At 43.9% G+C, this 22,181-nt stretch overlaps 1 protein-coding gene and 1 non-coding gene across 5 annotated transcripts in view; both read right to left on the bottom strand.

Moving 5' to 3' along the window:
- The window catches only part of CEP295 (centrosomal protein 295), a 63,236-nt gene that overhangs the window by 18,834 nt on the left and 22,221 nt on the right, over positions 1-22,181 (bottom strand). For all 4 annotated transcript variants that reach the window (XM_087721092.1, XM_087721091.1, XM_087721090.1 and 1 more), the window contains 11 exons: positions 22,018-22,176; positions 20,564-20,797; positions 17,046-17,152; positions 14,421-14,606; positions 12,743-12,843; positions 12,320-12,609; positions 10,173-10,828; positions 7,067-7,247; positions 5,383-5,535; positions 3,014-3,244; positions 1,511-1,617 (listed from right to left, as the gene is read on the bottom strand). In XM_087721092.1, the coding sequence (XP_087577218.1) occupies positions 1,511-1,617; positions 3,014-3,244; positions 5,383-5,535; positions 7,067-7,247; positions 10,173-10,828; positions 12,320-12,609; positions 12,743-12,843; positions 14,421-14,606; positions 17,046-17,152; positions 20,564-20,797; positions 22,018-22,176 (2,405 nt within the window). The remainder of the gene's footprint in view (positions 1-1,510; positions 1,618-3,013; positions 3,245-5,382; positions 5,536-7,066; positions 7,248-10,172; positions 10,829-12,319; positions 12,610-12,742; positions 12,844-14,420; positions 14,607-17,045; positions 17,153-20,563; positions 20,798-22,017; positions 22,177-22,181) is intronic.
- On the bottom strand, positions 164-245 carry LOC148044286 (small nucleolar RNA U2-19). Its single transcript, XR_015697613.1, has one exon. It is a non-coding gene; the product is annotated as a small nucleolar RNA U2-19 (small nucleolar RNA).

Below are 22,181 nucleotides of genomic sequence, written 5' to 3'. Positions count from 1 at the left end.
TCAGAACAGTCAATCAATCTCATTCTTGCTCTCCTCCTCCTCCTCCGTCCCACCCACCCACTTCCCAGCCAAATCCCCCAGACTACACCCGTACACTCATTCGTCACACACAAAACTCACAAATCCAACAAACACACAAACACAGGTTCAGGCTTGAATTGCTTCCCAGAACGGTATACAAATCATGCACCACAGATCAGCTGATCGTTTTAGTGCTCATATTTGGCTATTTCTCATCACAGAGCCACGGTGAATAAGAGGCTCTCAGAGGAATAGTAAAGCAATTCAAGACACTTTTAGGACTGTTAAATAATTTTTTAAAAATCTGTATTTTGTACTATTATAATATAAAATGCAATATGTCTTAGCAGTATGTCTTTTAAAATGCTTTCAAGAAAGGTAGCACTTTGTTTGCAAATGACTTTTAAATCGAATCGGAATAAAGCTTAACGTTCTTTTAAATAAGATACTGAACTACCATGCTGTTATTTACATACATATCAAGTAATACGCTCTTTGTTGTATTATTTTTGCCATCTAAAAAAATATTGGGGAAATTAATGGAAAGAAAAGGAAAACCGTGATGGAAAACATATGCAAGTTAATGTGGCAGATGGAGCTCCTTAGAGCAGGGATGTCAAACTCAGAGCGTCGTCACGTGATGTGTCTGGACTCCCCCCACCCCTTTGCTAAGCAGGGCGTGGACATGGTCAACACTATGGCCCTCCAGCAGCAGATTCGGACAGTGAGGAGGTTGGGGAGGAACATGGGCCAGTCCTGGGGGCTGAGAGAAGCTCAGATGAGGGCTCTGTGTCGGAGGCAGAGAGGGAGCTAGACAGCAGTGAGGCAGAGGAACAGCTGGAGCCTGTTCCCAGTGTGCACATGCACAGACCTGCCAGAAGACAAGAACATCTAAGAAAGCAGGGTCAACTTGTAAATAAAGGAGCACCTTGAAGGAGATTGGCCCCTCCCATAGGAAACCAAAAAGGAGCAAAGGGGGAGTGGGCTTTTGCAGGAAACAATTCGTTCCGTCGGTCGTTTCAAGAGAGGAAAGTTGTGTTTGTGATTATAAGAGACTCTGTGCCAAGTTTTGCCTTGCCCTGCGTTTGGAAACTAGTTATCTGGCAGCTCTCCAAGAGAGATAAGGTTCGTGTTGATAAACATTCCTCTGAGAGACTGTTTGCTAAGCCTTGCTTACAGTGAATGAAAGGAATTCATAGTCGTATAAATAAAAGAGGTTTTGCCGGGACCCAGACTCTGCTTCGTGCTTGTTTAAGGAAGCCTAGGTCAGAACAGCATCCTGCCCACGGGCTGGGAGTTTGACAGCCCTGCCTTAGAGCTTCTTACGTAACGGGGAGTGTAAAACGTGAACAGTGCATTGGTCATGTGACTTCCAGGTTCAGAGTACTCATGAACAGTATTTAAAATGCAAAGATTAAAAGAGAACGAGATTGTTTAAAGCAAAAGGTACAATTATGTAACATACTAAACGCTAACTTTTATGACTTACTTGGCTGTTTGGCCTCAATAATAGATCAGGAGATGGAACTCTTCTTCCATTATCAGCAGAATAATTTGATAAATGTCCATCTGCAGAAGTAAATTCTTTGGAGTGGACTGGATATAAAGAGGAAGCAACATGAAGCAGCTAGTAAGCCATGATGCACTCGAGTTTAACTCTATGGGGTCACACAGACATACCGTATTTTTTCGGAGTATAAGATGGACCTTTTCTCTCCCTAAAAGAGTGTGGAAATGTTGGTCCATCTTATACACCGACTACAGCCATTTTTGGCCTCCCAAAGCTCTGCTTCGCATCCCATTTTTGCGAAAACAGGCTGTTTTTCACAAAAACGGAGGCTTTGTTGCCTTCCCGCAGCAGCACTCTGCAAGCTTCAGGAGGGCTGGAGGAAGGCGAAAATGCCAGTTTTTATGAAAAACGGGCAGAAAATGGACCATTTTTCACAAAAATGCCAGTTTTTATGAAAAACGGGTGAAAAATGGGTCATTTTTTGCAAAAACTGAGGCGTTTTTGCCTTCCCCCAGCCTCCAGAAGCACTCTGCAAGCTTCAGCAGGGCTGGGGAAAGGCAAAAATGCCAGTTTTTATGAAAAATGGATGAAAAATGGGTCATTTTTTGCAAAAACTGAGGCGTTTTTGCCTTCCCCCAGCCTCCAGAAGCACTCTGCAAGCTTCAGCAGGGCTGGGGAAAGGCAAAAATGCCAGTTTTTATGAAAAACGGGTGAAAAATGGGTCATTTTTTGCAAAAACTGAGGCGTTTTTGCCTTCCCCCAGCCTCCAGAAGCACTCTGCAAGCTTCAGCAGGGCTGGGGAAAGGCAAAAATGCCAGTTTTTATGAAAAACGGATGAAAAATGGGTCATTTTTTGCAAAAACTGAGGCGTTTTTGCCTTCCCCCAGCCTCCAGAAGCACTCTGCAGGCTTCAGCAGGGCTGGGGAAAGGCGAAAATGCCCCCGTTTTTGTGAAAAACGGGCAGAAAATGGGCCATTTTTCACAAAAACAGAGGCATTTTTGCCTTCCTCCAGCCCTGCTGAAGCCTGCAAAGTGCGCCTAAGGGCTAGGGAGGACAAAATCTTTTTTTTCTTACTCTCTTCTTCGAAATCTTGGTGCATCTTATAGTCTGAAAAATATGGTAATTCTTCCACAAGTGATGGTAGACAATAATTGCAACAGTAATTACACAGTACATCTAAACAGGGTTACTCAAACCTTGGCAACTTTAAGATGTATGGATTTCAACTTGTCAATCCCGCTTGGCTGGGGAATGCTGGGAGTTGAAGTCCACACATCCTGAAGTTGCCAAGGTTGAGAAACGTTGATGCCAATGCTTGTTAAATATCCGTGACAGCGATTACAGAATATTTCTTAAACATGAAATACGCGCATGGCTATTTCAGAGAGTTCATGTTGATTACCAACTTGATAAAAAAAATTGAACCTCACCACCGCTCCTGCTGAAAAGGAATAGTTCTCTCAAAATGTAAGTCCTCTCACCTGAGTCATACAAACCATTATCTTTCCACATCGATTCATTGTGGTGTGATCCTTGTATACGCTCCAGGCTTTGGCCAAAATCTAATCCTTTATCATCAGCCATAGAAATAGTTCTTAGCAGATCTATTTCTTCCTGTAAATCCTCAGTTGGGCTTTTACTAGGCGGTAAGTTATCAATTTGGGGAGTGAGGAATATATTTCCAGTAAGATGCTCTTTGTATGCTGAAATTTCTGTAGCAACAAGGAAAGGTTCATTAGAAAAAGGCTGTACTTGCTGTTCAACTGTCCCACTGGATCCTACAGAGTAGACATATCCCAAATCTTCTCCTTTAAAAGTTGCCACTTAGGGTGACATAGGAGGCATATCTTTTTGAGGGTCCCTGCCAGTAGTGGGTTTTGGTTCCCGTTGCAACCAGTATGCTGCAACAGGAGCCGGGCGTGCACCATGGGCACGCATAATGCACACCCACCACCTGCGACGCTCCAGCTGCTCGGTGGAGCATCGCGCAGGCACCGTACGCTGCACAGATGGCCCACTTCCTTCAAATACAGGTAAGGAATGAGGAAGGGCCCTCCAAAGCACCGTTCCGGTACGGTGGCTGCTGCTTCTGGCAGGCACCGGTACATGTGTACCGGAGCGTACCGCCTGCAACCCACCCCTGGTCCCTGCCCTAATGGAACATTCTTCCCCTTCAGATACATTAGGATCTCACTAAATGTCTATGGAGATTCTTAGTGATCCAGGTCACATTTGTCCCAAAGGTGCTTTCCCAAGAGGCAACTGGACTTTCTGGTTTTTCTTTTGAAGACGTTTCGCTTCTCACCCAAGGAGCTTCTTCAGCTCTGACTGGATGGTGGGGAATGGAAGGATTTATACTCCTTGCAGACAGCTGTTCATTTGCATCCTTTTTGATGGTCATTGAGGCCACTTGGAGGTTTATCTGTGTCCCCAAGGTCACCTGAGCCTCCTTGGAACTGTTCAAAGGACTGTGTTGTAGAACAGAAAGGACTGTTTATCTTCAGTCTACAACAAAGTCATGTCAACAGTTCCAAGAAGGCTCAGGTGACCCTGAGGACACAAGACAAATCTCCAGGTGGTCTCAACGACCCTCAGAAAGGATGCAAATGACCAGCTGTCTGCAAGCAGTATTCATCCTTTCATTCCCCACCATCTAGTCAGAGCTGAAGAAGGTTCTTGGATGAGAAGCGAAACCTCTTCAAACCATAAAAGTCCAGTTGCCTCTTGAAAAAAAGACCTTTGGGACGATTAAGACCTCACCCTTTTAAACTTCTGGAAAGCCATGAAAAACTGGCTTTCTCCCCAGAGCCTGCATTGTGAGGTTGGAGCCTGGATTGGATTGGGCACCTGGTTTCTCTTGTTTGGTGTATTGTACTATGTTTCGTTAAACTGTTGTATTGTTATTACTCTTGTTCGCTACCCAGAGTGGTGTCTCACAATATAGGTGACCAGACAAATCTTTGAAAACAAGCAAATTGTCAAGCACTGGGGAAATCAGGAGATTCAGGCAGTTCAAATGAGTATAAAGATTTATTGCAAGCTGAAGCTCTACTACAAGAATCTGGCCAACTGGCCGGTTAAAGGAAATGAGCGGGAGATAAGAGAGACATTCTAGGTGGGCTGGACTTAAAATCTCTTGCAGGCGCATAGGGACTCATGACTTACGACATGTTTGACCCCCTCCCTTGGGCTCAGCCTGGTCATCTCCTACACAAATAAGGCTGCATTTTGCAGCTGCTCCCCTGTAATATTTTGGGTGGTAACAACAGAGTATTTTTATGTGTTAGGGTTTGTTTTGAAAACTAGTTCAATGTTGCTTTTCACAAGTTGCCAATAGTATATCTATGCCAACATCTTATGAATGATGCATCAATTATCAACCATCAATAGTATATTGTATCTTATTTTTTTCTTGTTTTTGACAATCAACTAATGAGAAAACAAAGAAGCATGAGACAAATCTAGGTATCCTAAAACCTTGCATCACAGCAAGGCAAAACTGTCTTTTTCCCTAATCCAAAGAAACATTTTCCAATGTACATACACAAAGCTTTTATATAAACTATCTTCAAGCTACCACTACGGCACAATAACTGTACAGAACAAATCACAATGTCCATCTGATAAAAACACTACCAAGGTATTCCAAAATGAGCTAAGTTTAACATAAGGCAAGTTGAAGGGCAGGAAAGAAATAGTAAGAGTAGAATTGAATGGAAGAGACATTGGTGATCTCTCTTCCACGTTGCCCACCACTGTTTCAACAATCTGCAGTTAAATGAAATGAAGTTAAGTGCTTCGATGCAGAAAGAGACATGATTTTGATTAGTGCTACACTGTCATAATTCACCTGTAGTGGAAAATCTGTCGCTCCTTGGAGTGTCAAGTTCTTGTATAGCACTGAGTTCATGCTGCTCCAAATCCAGTCCTGGTTTTACTTTGACCAAAGGCGGTTTTGAATGCCTCTGTTTCTCTTCTCTGGTCCATATGCTCTGAAATGGCCCTGCAAAATAAAGATATGTTCAGACCCAGAATTGATGAGACAACTATAGAAACTTGGGACTCTGGACTGAGACTTCCCCAGTTAAATCTATTCTTCTGTGAAGGAAGCTGTTCTCCCTGCAATATTGATGTATGCATCTATGTGTATTTACCCATGTAGTATGGCTGTAATATTATTATTTATCCTTATTATCTTCTTTATTCCTCCCTCTTATTGGCATGAGGATAGTGATAGCTTAATGTCACGGCTCCTTCACTTAACAACCAAGAAAGAAACCACTCAATTCCATTTTGCAGAATTAAGTGTACTTTCACTGATTTTTAAGTAATGAGAAGCTAAGCAAAGCTGGATCTGAGCAAAAGAGCGTGAAAGCATTAGATATCAATACATGATTCATTCCCCTCCCCTTGGTACCCCAGTCCATAGTCCAATCGTATATCTCCACAGCTGTCAGGTGGGAGACATCTTCAAATATCATCATCAGGTTGGTATGCTGGGCAGTTGGCCTTGGCGGGAAACTCCCCTCCTTCCACATGCGCAAACGATTGGTGTGAGCAACTCCCAATTAACAGTCCTCCTGCACAGATTATTTCCCTCACCCAAATACCATGCCTCCCCCCCCCCCCGTTTCAATGGCAGCCGAAAAGCAAGCAGCAAAACAGAGGCTGACACTATTGCTTTGCATGAGAGTTTCTGCACCATAGATGTTAGCAGATCTATTTCTTTCTGTAAAGATTCAGTTGGGCGTTTTTACTTTTACTGGCTGTAGTTTATCAACTTTGGGAGTGAGGAAGAGATCTCCAGTAAGATGCTCTTTGTATCTTATTATTTGACCAAATAAAGCATTCATTCAATCATTCATTATTCCACCATTCCTTCCTTCCTTCCATCATTCATTCATTTCTCCATCCATCCATCCATCCATCCATCCATCCATCCATCCATCCATCCATCCATCCATCCATCCATCCATCCATCCATATGCTGTACTGACTGTGAAGACAAAAGTGACAATGGTCTGAACTGAACTCAAACCATTATAATGTATCTCCCAATGAATCTGTATTTTATGAAGGCTCTTCAGTTTCAAAAAACAGACCACAAAAAGAAAATAATTGAACAGGACAGGGCAACTGAAACACGAATTGACACTGGTCTACTTCAATCGGAAGTCTCAGCCAAAATGTTCAAGACAGGGGTGTCAAACTCGATTTAATTGAGGGCCGCATCAAGGTTGTGTTTGACCTTGGATGGGGGTGGCATGGACGTGGCCGGGGGGCATGGCCAGCTCGATGTCACTTGACGCTCCGTTTTCAGCCACAACAGCCTCCTGCAGCCCTCTGCCAGTCCTCTCCCTGAGCTTAGATTTCACTGGCAGAGGCACTGCGGGCCGGTCCTTTGTTGTTTCCAGGGTAGCCCCGTGGGCCAGACCTAAGCACCCCTTACGTTGGACGCCTCTGGTTTAAGAAGAACCAATAAGACAAAGAAAGCCATCCAACACTCATCACAAAGTTCAACGGGCTCTTCTTACCCGTTTGTTCCACTGAATCCACTTTTTGAATCAAAGAATCGTTTTCCGCGGGGCTGCTCATATCATCAAAGTGAACCTGCTTTGGGGTACCATCTTCTGCTTCATTAAGGAGCACACTCAGCAAACTGAGGCTGTCGGGTTTTTCCTCTGTCACATCCCTGCACGGGCTTAACTGAGTAACCTGTAAAGAAGAAAATGACATCTTTTCAGATATAAAGCCCCAATGTACTGAGACGAATGTCTGTTCACGCAAGATGACTTTCTATGCCTTGTTGCATATAGCAATAGCAGTAGACTTAGCAGTAGACTTATATACCGCTTCATAGGGCTTTCAGCCCTCTCTAAGCGGTTTACAGAGAGTCAGCATATTGCCCCCAACAATCTGGGTCCTCATTTTACCCACCTCGGAAGGATGGAAGGCTGAGTCAACCCTGAGCCGGTGAGATTTGAACTGCTGAACTGCTGATCTAGCAGTAGCCTGCAGTGCTGCATTTAACCACTGCGCCACCTTGGCCCAGGTTTGGTTTAAAAAGTCATCCAACCTTCTTGAGACCAAGAAGATGGTGGATTTTATTACAGGAATACCTCTAGTTGTTGTCTTTTAATGTTCACAGCTTAGGACTTAAGAATATGGGCAATTGGATGACCCATAACACTAGTCAAACTCAAGGTCCGCGGCCCGGATCCGGCCCGCAGGGTGCTTAGATCTGGCCCGCAGTCCTGCCCTGGAAACAGGGAAGGACTGGCCCATGATGCCTCTGCCAGAGAAAATGGAGCTCGGGAGGGCCACATGCAGGCCTCCCAGACTCCATTTTCAGCTGTGACAGCCTCCTACAGCCCTCTGCTAGGGAAAACGCAGCTTGGGAGCGTGACCCGTCAAAACCGCGCTCGACTAAACCGTGCCCGATTAAACCGTGTCGCTGACGTCATCAACAGGGCGACAACAGCCAGCGCGGAGAAAGAAGAGCGCTTTAAATAGCGCTTTGAAAGCAAGCCGATTCAACTTAAGATAAGGGTTAGGTTTAGGGTTAGCTTTAGGGTTAGGTTAAGGGTTAGGGTTAGGTTAAGAGTTAGGGTTAGGTTAAGGGTTAGGATTAGGTTTAGGGTTAGGTTAAGGGTTAGGATTAGGTTTAGGATTAGGTTAAGGGTTAGGTTTAGGGTTAGGTTTAGGGTTAGGTTTAGGATTAGGTTTAGGGGGGTTAGGTTTAGGTTTAGGTGTTAATTTTAGGTTTAGGGTTTACAGCGTGCTTCTGTCTCCGCGCTGTTGTTGCCCTTTTGATGATGTCAGTGACGCGGTTTAGTCGGATGCGGTTTAGTCGAGCGCGGTTTTGTGGTGGAACCGCTTGGGGGGGGCCGTGTGCAGCCCTCCCAGGCTCCATTTTCACCATCAGGGGGCTGCAGGAAGTTGTCACGGCCGAAAATGGAGCCTCAATGAGTGACATCAAGCTGGCCATGACCATCCTCGGCACTCACTCGCCCCCCAGGTCAAACTCAACCCTGAATGCCCTCAATGAAGTCAAGTTTGACATCCCTGCACTAGTATATGTAGCTATCTCCAAGACCTTCAAAACATTTTAAAATATAAAACGAATTTTAAAAAGGCCTCAAATTTCATGGGCAGCGAATATTGTAAAACCTGTGATCCTACACAAAATCTTATGAAACATTGGCCATTTGGGATTTTGTTTGAAAATGTTAGTGCCCCACATGCAACACAACACCCAGGGACTGAAAGGGTAACCGACCCCAGAATTAAAAGATAGTTGTTGCATTTATCAGAATTTCATAAGAAGTGAAGGACTGTAAGCTACAAGTCAGATAAAGCGCCCTCTGCTGATTTGTTACTTAACTACCGGTACAATCTGTTTTTTTCTGACAGTAGGAGAGAGAAAACGCACTAGATCCGTGATGGTGAACCTGTGGCACACATGCAATAGGCAGAGCACTTTTTGCGGGCATGCTAGTTGTCGCCCCCGCCCAGCTCCACCACGCATGCCCCTGTGCCTCCCGCCGGCCAGCTGATCTTCAGGTCTCATGAATGGGGAGCAGGGCACATGCACGGGGAGGGGGGAGACTCGCATTGCATTTTGGGGGCTCGGGCAGTGCCTCTGTGCCCCATTTTGGGTTCCAGGTTGGTGTAGGCAGCCTTCCGGGTCCAAACAAGGGTGTGGGGGGCGGGATGCACAAGATCTCTGTGCCCCATATTGGTCCTGGAAAGCCTCCTGCACAAACCCAGAAGCCAAAAATGGGGGCGGGGGGGGGGAGGCACAAGTGCAGGGGGGTGGGGGAGCCTGGGTCGCACGCACATGCGCGGGGGTGTCATGTGTGCATGTGGGGGCGCATTATGCACATTGCTTTTGGCACATGACAAAAAGGTTAGCCATCACTGCACTAGAGGCAACCAAATTTTTTCAAAATGCAGTGGATGAGATTGGTAATTGCTTCCAAAACTTTGGTTCCACCACAAAACCGCGGTAGACGAAAGCGCGCTCGACGAAAGCGCGTACGTGATGTCATCATAGTGCGACAAAAACATCGCGCTGTGATCGATAAATGTAAAAATAAAGCGAAAACCTTACCCTAACCCTTCACCTAACCCTAAATCTAACCCTAAACCTAACCCTTAACCTAACGCTAAACCTAACGCTAACCCTTAACCTAACGCTAAACGTAACCCTAACGCTCTAAACCTAACCCTAACCCTTAACCTAACCCTAACCCTTACCTTTATGTGAATCGGCTTGCTTTAATTTTATTTTTATTTAAAATTTTAATTTGTTTCGTCGCGCTGTGATGACGTCAAATGCACGCTTTCGTCGAGCGCGCTTTTGTGGACCGCGGTTTTGACGGGTCACGAAAACTTTGACTGGAAGACCGAGGAAAATGGAATATTCCCTTTTTCCAAAATATCCAGAAATTTCAGAGCACTATGGCTAACTGAGGTCAGTTTTTTAACTGAGCAACTATGGAGCACCTTTTACAAGCAAATGAGAGTTTTACATGTCAACTGACGATGGAAAGACAACTTAGAAAGGAGAGTTTCTCTTTCAGAATTACCCTGACGAGACAGATGAACGTTGCTTTTTCAACCTACTAAAAAACTTACCCGTTTAATAATGTCTTTTAATGCTTCTTGCTGTTGCTCCATTTTTTGCTTCAGCTGGGCGTGCCTCTGGAGCAGCACATCCTCCTGTATTTTCTGGCGAAACAGGAGGGCTTCCCGCTCCTCGTCCAGTCGTTCCTGCAGTTCTTTCAAGTGCTCCTGCTGAACTTCTATGCTCTCGGAGGAAGCCAGCAGGTGGTCTCTTAACTCTACGATATCAGAGCAATTGGGCAAAACCTCCCGTCCTGTTTTCCATGCCGAGGAGGACTCCTGGATGCCCTTGATCTGAGCCGTTACGGGAGGCGGTGAGGAAGAAGTCGAATCCAAAGGAAGATGGCGACTCTGGTTAGGAACAGGGTTTATCCTATTCTCTCCCGGAATATCTCGGTGCTTTAAGAAGGTTGGCAAAATAATCTTTCCAGCTGGAGGTTTGTCTGGTGTGAGTGCTTCGGACAAGAGGGTTTCTGAAGGCCCCAGAGCATCACCTGCATCAGGTAAAATGAATCGGGCACTTGGAATACGAGCAACAGGCTGGGTAGAAGTCGAAGTATCCTCAGGTTCTGGCAAGAACGATCTCGGAATCCTGTGAAATCCCAACAAATGTGCCCCAGTTGTTCCCAATATGTCTGCTTTTTCTTTCTCTTGATGTGAAGAGGATCCTGGGGCCAAATGAAAACACGTTTGATTTACATGCATGTATGTATGTATGTATGCATGCATGCATGCATGCAGTGGTGGAATTCAAATAATTTAACAACCGGTTCTCTGCCCTAATAACCAGCTAGGGTAGGCGGGGCTCATGTGACTGGATGGGCGTAGTGAACTCAACATTACTCACATCAATGGGCCTTAGCTGTTACAATGTAGTAAGGGGTAACCAGAGAGGCAGTTTCTGTAAGCAGGGAAATAAAGATTAGGCTAGAAATAACACCAGAATGTTTCCTTCCTGCCTCCCTTACAGGATTAGCCCTCTAAAGTGGAAAAAAAACAAAAGGAGATTTCTTCCAACAACCGGTTCTCCCAACTACTTAGAAAGTTAGCAACCGGTTCTCCCGAATAGGTGCGAACTGGCTGAATCCCACCACCGTATGTATGTATATATTTATTGAATTTATATTGCCGCCTATTCATCCACGGCGACTCAAGGCGGCTTACCACATTTAAAACAATAAAAACAATAAAAACTAACAAAAATCAAATAAATTAATATAGTACAGTATAACATAATCACCCTCCACCCAGGCGACAGCATATCACATGAGCCATTTCATGGGCTCCATCCCGCTCTGCATTCCCCAGGCCCTCTGGCAGAACCAGGTCGTCAGCTCTTTCCGGAAGAGTGTCAGAGTGGGAGCCGTTCTAATCTCTGGGGGAATGATGTTTCAGAGAGAGGGAGCCACCATGGAGAAGGCTCTTCCTCTGGGTCTCACCAGGTGTATCTCCCTCGGGGATGGGACCCACAACATTCCCTGCCCTGATGGGTTGGGTAGATGTGACCAGCAAGAGACGGTCCCTCAGATAACCTGGTCCAAAGCCATTTGATTTTCGGAATCAACCCTGGGCTGACCTAGGCTTCCCCAGCAGCACGAAGCTGAGTCCGAGTCCCAATAAACCCCTTTTATTTAATATAGAGTGAATTCCTCTTCAGCAAAGCCTTTCCTCTCCCACAGTCTTTCAAGATAGTTCACAATTACCGACCTTTATCAGGCCTGGATAGTAGCCAGGCTGATACCTTTCAGACGCTGCAATACTTGGCGAGAATGCAGGAATAAACTAATTGTCTCCTGCAAACTCCACTCCCCTTTCGCTGCTCTTTTATTTCCTCTGGGAGGGGGCATTCACCGTCCACCTGTGGCCTTACTCCCAATTCAACCCTTGTTCCTTACTGTTCCCTTTGTCTGGCAACTCTGTGCATGCGCACACTGGGAACCGGCTCCAGTTGTTTGTCTGCCTCACTGATGTATGACTCTGAAGGCAGCTGATAACCGTCAGATGGCACTGGCCCCATCTCTGCCTCCAACACAGAGCCCTCATCAGAGCCTTCCTCAGACTCCAGGACTGGCCCATGTTCCTCCCCAAGCTCCTCACTCTCCCAATCTGCTGCCAGATCCGCTAGCTGTTGGCAGGCCACAACACAACCCTGGGCTGACCTTGCTCATCCTTGGCGACTTCAAGTCTCTGCTCCTTATTTTTCTGCCACGGTGGTACCAGTTCGTGAACAGAATCCCCCTCGGGTGGCTTGCAAGTCGTTCCTTTAATTCTCTCCGGTTGAGGCAACTCCTGGGCTTGTGACCATGGATCAAGTGGATCCAAATTCAGCTGTGCAAGTCTGTCTACAGGATTTAACAGTGCCCTGGAAACTGACTGGAATCTCTGTTGCAGTTTATTCTGATATTCTTCTAATTTTCTTCTGGCTTCGTCAACTGAGTCTTGATGCATTCTGAAATGGCAGGCATATTATTTGACCAAAATAGAAAAGAGATCTGAGTGTCAAAGAAAAAAAAAGGTCAATAAGCAACCCCAGAATTTACATTTTGACACACACACCCAACATCAAAAAACCAAAAACCCACCTGTTTTGTACCAACAGACGTTGCTGACAGTCATGAATCCTCTTTAGATGGTCCTGCTCTTTGGGAAACCATGATACCTGTGGCTCCAGGGCAATGTCAGTCTAAAGAAAAGTTAAATTAAATTAAATTACTTCAAACACTATTTTTAAAAAAATGCATTGCAATAGGCCTGTGGAGAAATGTAATTTTTCTTCCAAAGCAATTTCTTAAAGCAAAGTGAGGTTGGTTCCGTCCCTCTTAATTCTTTGTAAATTCCCCCAAAACGTGATTATGCCATCGTGGCAGCCCCAAAGAAATGACAAGTTGTTGAGGTAATTCCAATGCTCCAATATTTGTTGTTCTCTTGTTTTCTAATAATAATTTTAGTATTTTTAAATCCTTTTTAAATTCTTGTTTTATAATTTTAATTCTATGCTGCTCAATCATGACTGGTGGGCAGCTATAGAAATATTATAAATGAATGAATGTGTAATAACAGTCACAATATACAATATTCTTGGGGAATGTTCCAGTGAGCAGAAACCTTATTTTCTTACTTACTTTCTCATTCATTCATTCATTCATTCATTCATTCATTCATTCATTCATTCATTCATTCATTCAATCAATCAATTTCTATAGCTGCCCATCTCAGTCAATGACTCTGGGCAGCATACAATTAAAAAAAATACAATTAAAATACTAAAAACAGTAACAAAATAAAAACATCCAAAATAAACACACATAGCAGCCAATATACTTGGCCAGTTAGTGAATACAGGCAGCAAACAGATGCCTTAATGCATTCAGCACCCCGGGCTCAGAAACATAATAAAGCTTCCTTGATTGTTACATTATTCAATCCTATTTTACATTGCAAGTTTCCATCTCTCTTTATTAAATTCTAACTATAGCACATCCCAAAGAACAGTTTAAAAAGACAGGTCTAATAAAATCCACTGGAAATGCACTTATTAGGTTATTTTTCCCCATCTATTGACAATATCACAAATTCTGGAACATAATTCATCATGGGATGAAACAAATTTTAAATACTGACATTATTACCTTTTTAAAATTTAAAATATTCTTCATACGAGGCTCTAAAAAGCATGTTAATAATATACCAAGTACATATGCCACCCAATACCTGGTACGTGCCATGAAACACATCTGCAAATGCACTAGCATCCCTGGCGGTGTTGTCAACTCAACCACTAGAACCTGTTCAGCACCAAGTGCCGAAGCGCTCGTCGAGGCTGCGACCTGGAAGAGGAGCTGCCCAGCGGGCAGGCGCGTGCCAGAAAATGAATTTCCGGTTTCCAGTGTGCACATGCGTGCTGGCCAGCAAGTCTTCTGAGTACTGGCACGCATGCGTGCACAATGATTAGCTGGCCGGAGAGCATGCTCATGCTGGAAAATGGAAGGCCAGCCCTTCCAGTTTCCCGCACTTCCGCGCGCACGCAGGCCAGCTGATCATGTGCGCATGCATGCCAGAAACCCAGAAGAGGAACGGGTGATGCCGCGCATGCCAGGCAACATAGCACCACGTGCCACTTCGGGCAAGCATACCACAGGTTTGCCATCACGGCCCTAGACTTACAAAGCATCTTGTCAAATCTGGGCCCTGGTTGATAAAATTACCATGAACATGGAGAATAGTCTCTACGACCCCATTCTCTGCTTGTGTTACTTGTACCTTGTATTCTGCTTCCTGTTCCTGATGCACAAGAGAATCAAAAACGTTTTGTTCTGTTCGACATTCTTTCTTTTCTTGCTCTGTCTTAGCTTCCTGCTCCTGGTGTTGCACTTTGGCCTTCAGAAAATCAATTTCTAGTTGTATTTTTTCTAGTGTTGTTTGCGGCGACAGCTGCTGCTGCTCCGTCTAGTCAAGCAAACAGCAGCCTTATGTTAATGGCAGGAGGACTCAAAGTTTTCTCCAAATAATACATGGCAGAAATGTTAAATATATTGCTAGGAGAGCACTGATGCTTTTTTGAAAAACCATAATTATTAATCCAGATTCCCAGCTTGTTTTAACAAGAGACTACAGAAGAGTCATATATAAACAGGAGATTCTTACAGGTAATCCTTGATTTACAATCATTCGTTTAACGATCACAATTTGGATGCTTGGCAAAGAAGCTCACATTTATAACAGTTTGCGGTGTCCAGAGGTTATGTGATCATGATTTACAATCTTCCCAGAAGTAAAATCAATGGGGGAAGCCTGATTCATTTACTGGCTGCAGTGATTCCTTTAAAAGACCATGGGAAAAACCATCAAATCCAGTGTGATCATATGATGCCTCACTTAATGGGTGTTGCTTAATGATAAATTTTCTGGACCCAATTGTGGTCATAAATCAAGGAGTACCTGTATTGCCTTCATCTTTTATGATGGCGATGCACAAAAGACCTATATTTGGATTTGCTACATTCAACTCTTATTAAAATAATTGTTTTAATTTAATTAACCTACAAATTAAAACATATATACAATTCAAAGAAAGCAACATGTAAAAGACCTAAATAAAATTTAATATAATTTCATAAGCAAGTGTTTTGCAAAAAAAAGCCACACATGGTGAGAAACACACAGCTTGGCTATGCATTGTTTATATTTATAACATATTCATGAATTGTGAGAAGAAATTTTATGAATTAAATACAGCTGCTGAAATCTGACCTCTGTATAGAAAGCTTAGCTTTTGTAATCGTTAACTTGGCTTGATCATAACTTTCAAATGTGCAGATGCCGATTTATATTAAGTAATAGTCATTGTTCCTTCAAGTTCTGTGTGGGCTTCTTTCTTCGCCTATCTAATATTGCAAAATGAATAAAAGTATCTGCAGGCAACTTTAGACTGCCCTTGGATTAATTATTGAAGTGTTTTAACTATTCCCTGCTTAAAAGGTAGCTGTTAAGGCAGTTTTCCTAAAATAGGAAATCATAGGCCAATGATGGTGAACGTTTTAGGGACCGAGTACCCAAAGTGCGCGCCCATGCCCAAACTGCAAGGTGTCTGCGCATGCACAAGCGTCCCCCACATGCGCCCACCCAAATTGCAAGGTGGAGGCACATGCACCCATCCTGCACATGCACACCCATGTCCCATGCATGCCCTGCACAATGTGCTAGAGAGACCCAAAGACCAGCTAGTTGGTGGGAGGCATGCGCACGTGCGCAACAAAGACCCAAAACAGAGCTATGGTGACGGAGCGCATGCCCACAGAGAGGACTCTGTGTGCCACCTCTGGCACTCATGTCATAGGTTCGCCACTACTGTCATAGGCATTCCATCACAGGCAACTTCAGTTTCTAAAGAACTGAAGGATGAGGTTATCACTTTCATGCCACTTTTAGATTACAGGAAACGGACTAGCGTGATCCAGTAGAGTCCTTATCTTCACCTATTTAATATTTCTTATTATTAAGGTATTATATGGTATTTCCATTTTATGTTTTTGAAGAATTTTTGTACTATTGATTCAAACATTCAATATTTGAGGGGGCTTCTTTCCAAAGCCCCAAAAAGAAACAATAGTTGGAAACTATTGAGAGAAGCAACCTAGAACTAAGGAGAAGTTTTCTAACGGTGAGAGCAACCAACCAATGGAACAGAAGTGGCCTCCAGAAGTTGTGGGAGCTTCATCACTGGAGGCTTCCAAAAAGAAACTGGACAACCATTTGTCTCGAATGGTATAGAGCAGGGGTGTCAAACTTGATTTCATTGGGGCCGCATCAGGGTTGTGTCTGACTGGCGGGGGGGCGGGGTGGGCATGGCCAGCTCGATGTCAGTCATATTGAGCGCGCCTGTGGTGGCCTGAGTGCTCTGCCAGCAAAAACAGGTTCCCCAGCACCGTTTTCTGCTGCCACCGCCTCCTGCAAGCCTCTACCAGCGGAAATCGAGCTGGGGAAGCACCACGGGCAAGTTCTTCGTTGTTTCCACAGCGGCCCTGTGGGCCAGATCTAAGTACCCTGTGGGCCGAATGCGGCCCCCGGGCCTTGAGTTTGACACCCCTGGTATAGAGTCCCCTGCTCCAACAAGTGGTTGGACTAGAAGACCTCCGAGGTCTCTTCCAACTCTATTATTCTATGTTCCGTACAATAGTATCGATATATCTCCAGGTAAAACATATCACTATATGAAAAATACTATGTCTTCTGCAGCCCCCCCAAAAAAGGAATTGACGGAACTTGAAAATAATAGCGCTAAACATAATTCCTAACTAAAGTAACACTTAAAAGTATTTCAAATATGAAATAAAAACAATCTCACAAAAACTCTTAATGCATCGATATTACTAAAAATTGTTGTACCTGTGTGAATCTTTCTAACTCCTTTCTAATTTTAGTGGTTTCCTCTTGTGCTTGTTTTATAAGTTTATTTTCAGCCACAATGGTATGGTCCAGTATTTCTGGAAGCTCTAAAATATATAAACAAATATTAGATTACAGACAGTCTGAATAATTTAAGCAAAACATACATTATTAAACATTTAAAATGGTAGTAGAATACTTAGATATGAAAGAATTTACAGAGAATATGGTAAACAGCATATAAACACATGTACATTATTTATATATAAAAGAAGCTCACCAAATTGAGGTTTAATAATTTATACTTCCAATTTTTCCTTATAAAATCCAACTACAATGCATCAACATTCTATACATTTTCTTTTACTTCTTCAAAAGTCTTTGTGAATCTAAAGTTGCAGCAACCCAATTCCTTCCCACTGCAGCAGGAACAAAATGGGGATGGCATCGGCTGGTGGATTTCTTTGGTTTTTTTTCTCTTTAAAAAGCCATTATCGTTGTATGTCTCATGGCTCCATATTCTTTCCCCCTCCTGATCTCTAGAGTCAACAATCGACAGTTTGAAAGTGGAATCAGATTGAACGCGCCATGGACTCGTTGAGATCTTCCAATACATAAAACATATCTCTCCCCAGGCTTAAATCAAGCAAACCAATTCAGAATAACATACCACTATCTTACAATCTAGGTCAGGGGTGTCAAACTCGCGGCCTGTGGGCCGAATGCATCACGCGTTGGCCATGCCCAACCCCTGGTTTAGCAAAGGGGAAAAAGCTGTGCTATGTCACGTGACGGTATGTCGTTGCGAGTTTAACACACACATACACACGGATCTAGATGAAGAAAGGCGTGTTAAGATGGCGACTTTTTAATAACCACAACCAAAGGCATCACACAAATCCAACAAACCCAGCTCCGGGAATACAGTTGCCCTGAAAAATATGGAGCCACCTGACTAGTATCAGGCCAGGCCAGGCCAGGCCAGGCCAGAATTAAGCCAAAGCTCTTTAAGTGGGGCTGAGAGATCACAAGACAACTGTGGTGCATCAGAACAAAATATATAGCTTGAACATATAGTTCAATGTCATCACCATTTAACAACCCAATAATACCTTGCAGGGTGGAGTCTGGGCAACTGAATAAAGCTGAGTGTTTACTGGCCAGATGCCCTTCCTGTTGCCAATGCAGAGTTATATTCAGCAGATATAATCTCAATGTGCCCAGAGAGAGAAATATCTGCCTCTACCAAGGATTGAACTTAGTCTCCTAGGCCACTGCACCACTCAGAACATACAGTTCAATTTCCCCTCAGGAAATGTCAAGGGACTGGGGCTATTCTCACCACAGCCACACTAGAAGCAGTTAGACGGTTAGCTTCCTTGGATATTGAATTAGAACATCTATCCCAGTTCAGTTCTATGGCTCCGTATTTGCTGATGCTTTATTTTGCCATACACTAAATACCATATTTTACGGAGTATAAGATGCACCTTAGTTTGGTGGGGGGAGGAAAATAAGAAAAAAAAATCTGCCTCTGCCTATCAGCATCCATGGTATTCATCTGGCTAGCATCCTGTCAGTGTGTGAGAGAGTTGAGGCTATTTGGAAACAAACAGTATTTGCTGTGTGAGCAAAAGGAAGGAGACAGCAAGGTCCCTGGGCCTGGCTTCTTCTGTACTGTGCTGATATCCGAAACTAAAACTGAAATTTCTCTCCTCTGCTGAACTACCACGTTGGAAAACCTGCTTTTGGTATTGTATATTTACTTAATATATTATATATAAAGAGAATTATTGAATCTTGCTGAATCAGTTACTTGTGTGTGTTTTCTGAATGTGATTGCTGCTGCAAACTCTGACATGGCCTTGCAGCATATAGCCAACAGCCAGGTCAGCTTCAGCACATTCAGCCTGAGCAGCTGATTGGCGAGTGGATCGGCCTCCCAGAATACCGCCAATCAGCCGTTCCAGACTGCAGGGATTGCCACAGACCATCGCTGCCTCCATGCCTAGCGTTTTTGGCTACATTCGGTGTATAAGATGCACCCAAATTTTCACCCACTTTTAGGGAAGGAGTGCGTCTTATACTGCGAAAAATACGGTAAATAAATCATTATGGTCAGTTTCTCAAGTTTGATGTACAGGGCGGGGCATAACCTTTTCCTAGGGGGTCACAGCAAGATCGACAGCAGTTTACAACTTCCGCGACACCTCATTTTAAAGCCCATAAAAAACTGAATTGAATGAGCTATTAAATGTTAAATTTGCTTTAAGAATGGCTGGAAAATTCGATTCGGAAGAACAAAGGATCATTGACAGAATAAAATGCATTGCCTTTCGAGAGGCTCGCGATGCTGGAGCGACGTTTATCAATCGAAAATGGATTGCAAACAAATTGAAACGTCATCCGGATTGGGTTACTGATAATTGGAACAAAACAGCCCAAGAATGTTTCACAAAATTTGGAGAAGGGCGTCCTCTGCAACTGTCCCAAGAAAGCAAAGCCATCATTGCAGCTGGCAGTCGCAAACAACGAAAAGGAAACCGAAAAGTGGCCCAAGAAATCCTTCAAATTCGTGGAAAACAAGTTGATCAAAGGACAATCGGCCGATATCGAGAACGAGAAGGTTTGAAGCCATTCCACGTCATTTGCAAACCATTGAAAACTCAAACACACGTTCAAGATCGGCTTTGGTTGTGCGATTGGTTGTCTGAATGGACCGAGGAAGATTTTCTTCATTTGGCGCCATCTGACGAATTCTTCGTTTATGCCATTCGAAAACCGAATTTCCAGAACGATCGAATTTGGGCTAAAGACGTCGACGACATCGCCAAACATGAACGATATCGACAAATCGTTCGCAATCCGACTTGCATCGGGATTTTCGGCATTTTCACAGCCAAGAAACTGCATTGGGTTTTGAAGGATAAAGGGGAATCCTGGGATGGCAGTTATTTCCGTGAGAAAATTTTATTGGAGAATGTCATTCCATTTCTCAGTGATCCAGACAATGTCTTGGTGGTTGGTGAGGCTGTCTTTCTTCATGACAAAGCTCCTTGCATGCGTGCAAATGCGACTCAGCAATTGTTAAAGGAAAACAATGTCGAATTTTGGGGCAATGACGTCTGGCCGGGAAATTCGCCAGATCTCAATCCGGCAGAGAACATTGGGGCCATAATTAAGGATGAAGTGGAAGCTCTGATGATTCAGGAGCAAGGTCAAAATCGATATTCGGTTGAAACTTTGAGAATGAATTTGGAAACTGTGTTGAAAAATCTGGAAAATCGAACGGAACTGTTTGAAGATTTGTTGTGTTCTTATCCACCTCGTTTGAATGCTGTTCGAAGGGCTAATGGTGGTCATACTGACTATTAAATCGTGTCAATAAACTCAGTTTTTGATGGGCTTTCGAATGGTGTATGAATTATTTGTGTTGTTATTACAAGTGTTGCTGTGACCCCCTAGGAAAAGGTTATGCCCCGCCCTGTACAGACAAATTAGGGACAAAAAATCTGTACCTTCAGAAGGTTCAGCAGTAGGATCCTGCTTGAATTCAGGTTCAGGCACAGATGCTAATCCATCCGCTTTTTCTCCTCCATTAGAAATGGTCCCTGACTCAATTGTCCCAATGTCACTTTGAATCTCCGACTCACATCTTGACGTCCAATTGTCTTTTTGATTCCGTATCTTGTTTAGCAACTTTTTTAGAGCTAGTTTGGCCGGAGGCTGGAATGTCGTCTCCACTTCACTACCTAAAAAAAAAAAAAGAAAAAAAAGAAAAAGAAAATGAACTGCAATAATTTGAAAGCACCAATGAGAAGCAGCAGCAGCTTTCTAGCTGTAGTTATTGTATAAATGAATATTATATCAAGTTGCTTCCATGATACTATGCTTTTAAAAAGCGTCCTATTTCCAGAAAACAGCCTTAACAGCTGCATTGTAAGCAGGGAATAATTACTAAGGATTTTATCCTGCAGTCCTTAAAATACTGCAACCCACAAAAACTACTCACAAAGAGATGAATGCAAACCACAGCCACAGAACAGGCATTTTAAGTAAAACTTGGAGAATCTATCAGTTCAGAGGGATCTACCCTAAATACACAGCTTAGGTTCATGGCATATTGGCAGAATGCACACTATCAAGATTTGACAACAATCTGTTTCTGAGCGGGATAAAACAGGTCAACTGAGCAGAAAGCATCAAGGCCAGCAAGACCTATGCAGTCAGAGATAGTTTCCTGCAACATGGGAGCAGAATCACCTTGGCGTTCATCTGTTGTGGCCCACCAGCAGCCAGCAGAACTGGCAGCAGATTCGGACAGTGAGGAGGCTGGGGAGGAACATGGGCCAGTCTTGGAGTCTGGGGAAGGCTCTGATGGGGGCTCTGTGTCGGAGGCAGAAAGGGGGGCAGAGCCATATGCCAGCTATCAGCTTCCATTAGAGTCAGACATCAGTGAGGCAGATGAACAGCTGGAGCCAGTGCGCGCATGCGCAGAGTTGCCAGATGAAGAGAACAGCTAAAGAACAGGGGTCGACTTGGGAGTAAGGCCACAAGTGAACAGTGATTTTCCTGCTTACCAGAAGGAGCTCCCTTGTGGAGTCCTGGAAAGCCATTATCATGGCAACTCGACTGCGCTGTACAGTAGGAACATTTTAAGGCACAACAGGCTGTATCTTTACAGAACACACACCCTGAGGGGTGTCTTACCCCCCACGGTATTTTTTTCCCCAGAGAGTAAGTCATCTGTGTACCAAGTTTGGTTGAAATTGCTCGAGGTGTTCTAGAGTTATGTTGGAACACACACACACAAACAGCAAGTTTCTGGAAAAAGTATGAAGGATATTCATACACTGTAAATTTCTCCAGCTGCTGTTTTATACTGTTTTAGAAAAGTCTCACTGACAAACGGAGCTGTTGCATGCTGCTGTTTTAGTGAACAAAGACTTGGAGACTTTAGAATTCTTCATACCGCTTGGCTCATTGTTTTCTATCTCATTTGCCAACTTTGGAGTCAATTCACACACAGGCTCTGGTTCCTGGGAAAGTTCTAGTTCATCATCCTGAGATGCCTCGGAGAGAGCTGGCAAAGGCTGTGGATCGAGGTGCAAAATAAGATCTCCCTTCATTCCTGCA

The sequence above is a fragment of the Thamnophis sirtalis genome, unplaced genomic scaffold (assembly GCF_051295495.1).
Source record: "Thamnophis sirtalis isolate CommonGarterSnake01/CBP01778 unplaced genomic scaffold, rThaSir2_p1.2 scaffold_8, whole genome shotgun sequence".
Lineage (NCBI taxonomy): Eukaryota > Metazoa > Chordata > Lepidosauria > Squamata > Natricidae > Thamnophis > Thamnophis sirtalis.
Note: the sequence above shows the minus strand (reverse complement) of the source record. Positions and strands in the feature narration are given on the sequence as shown.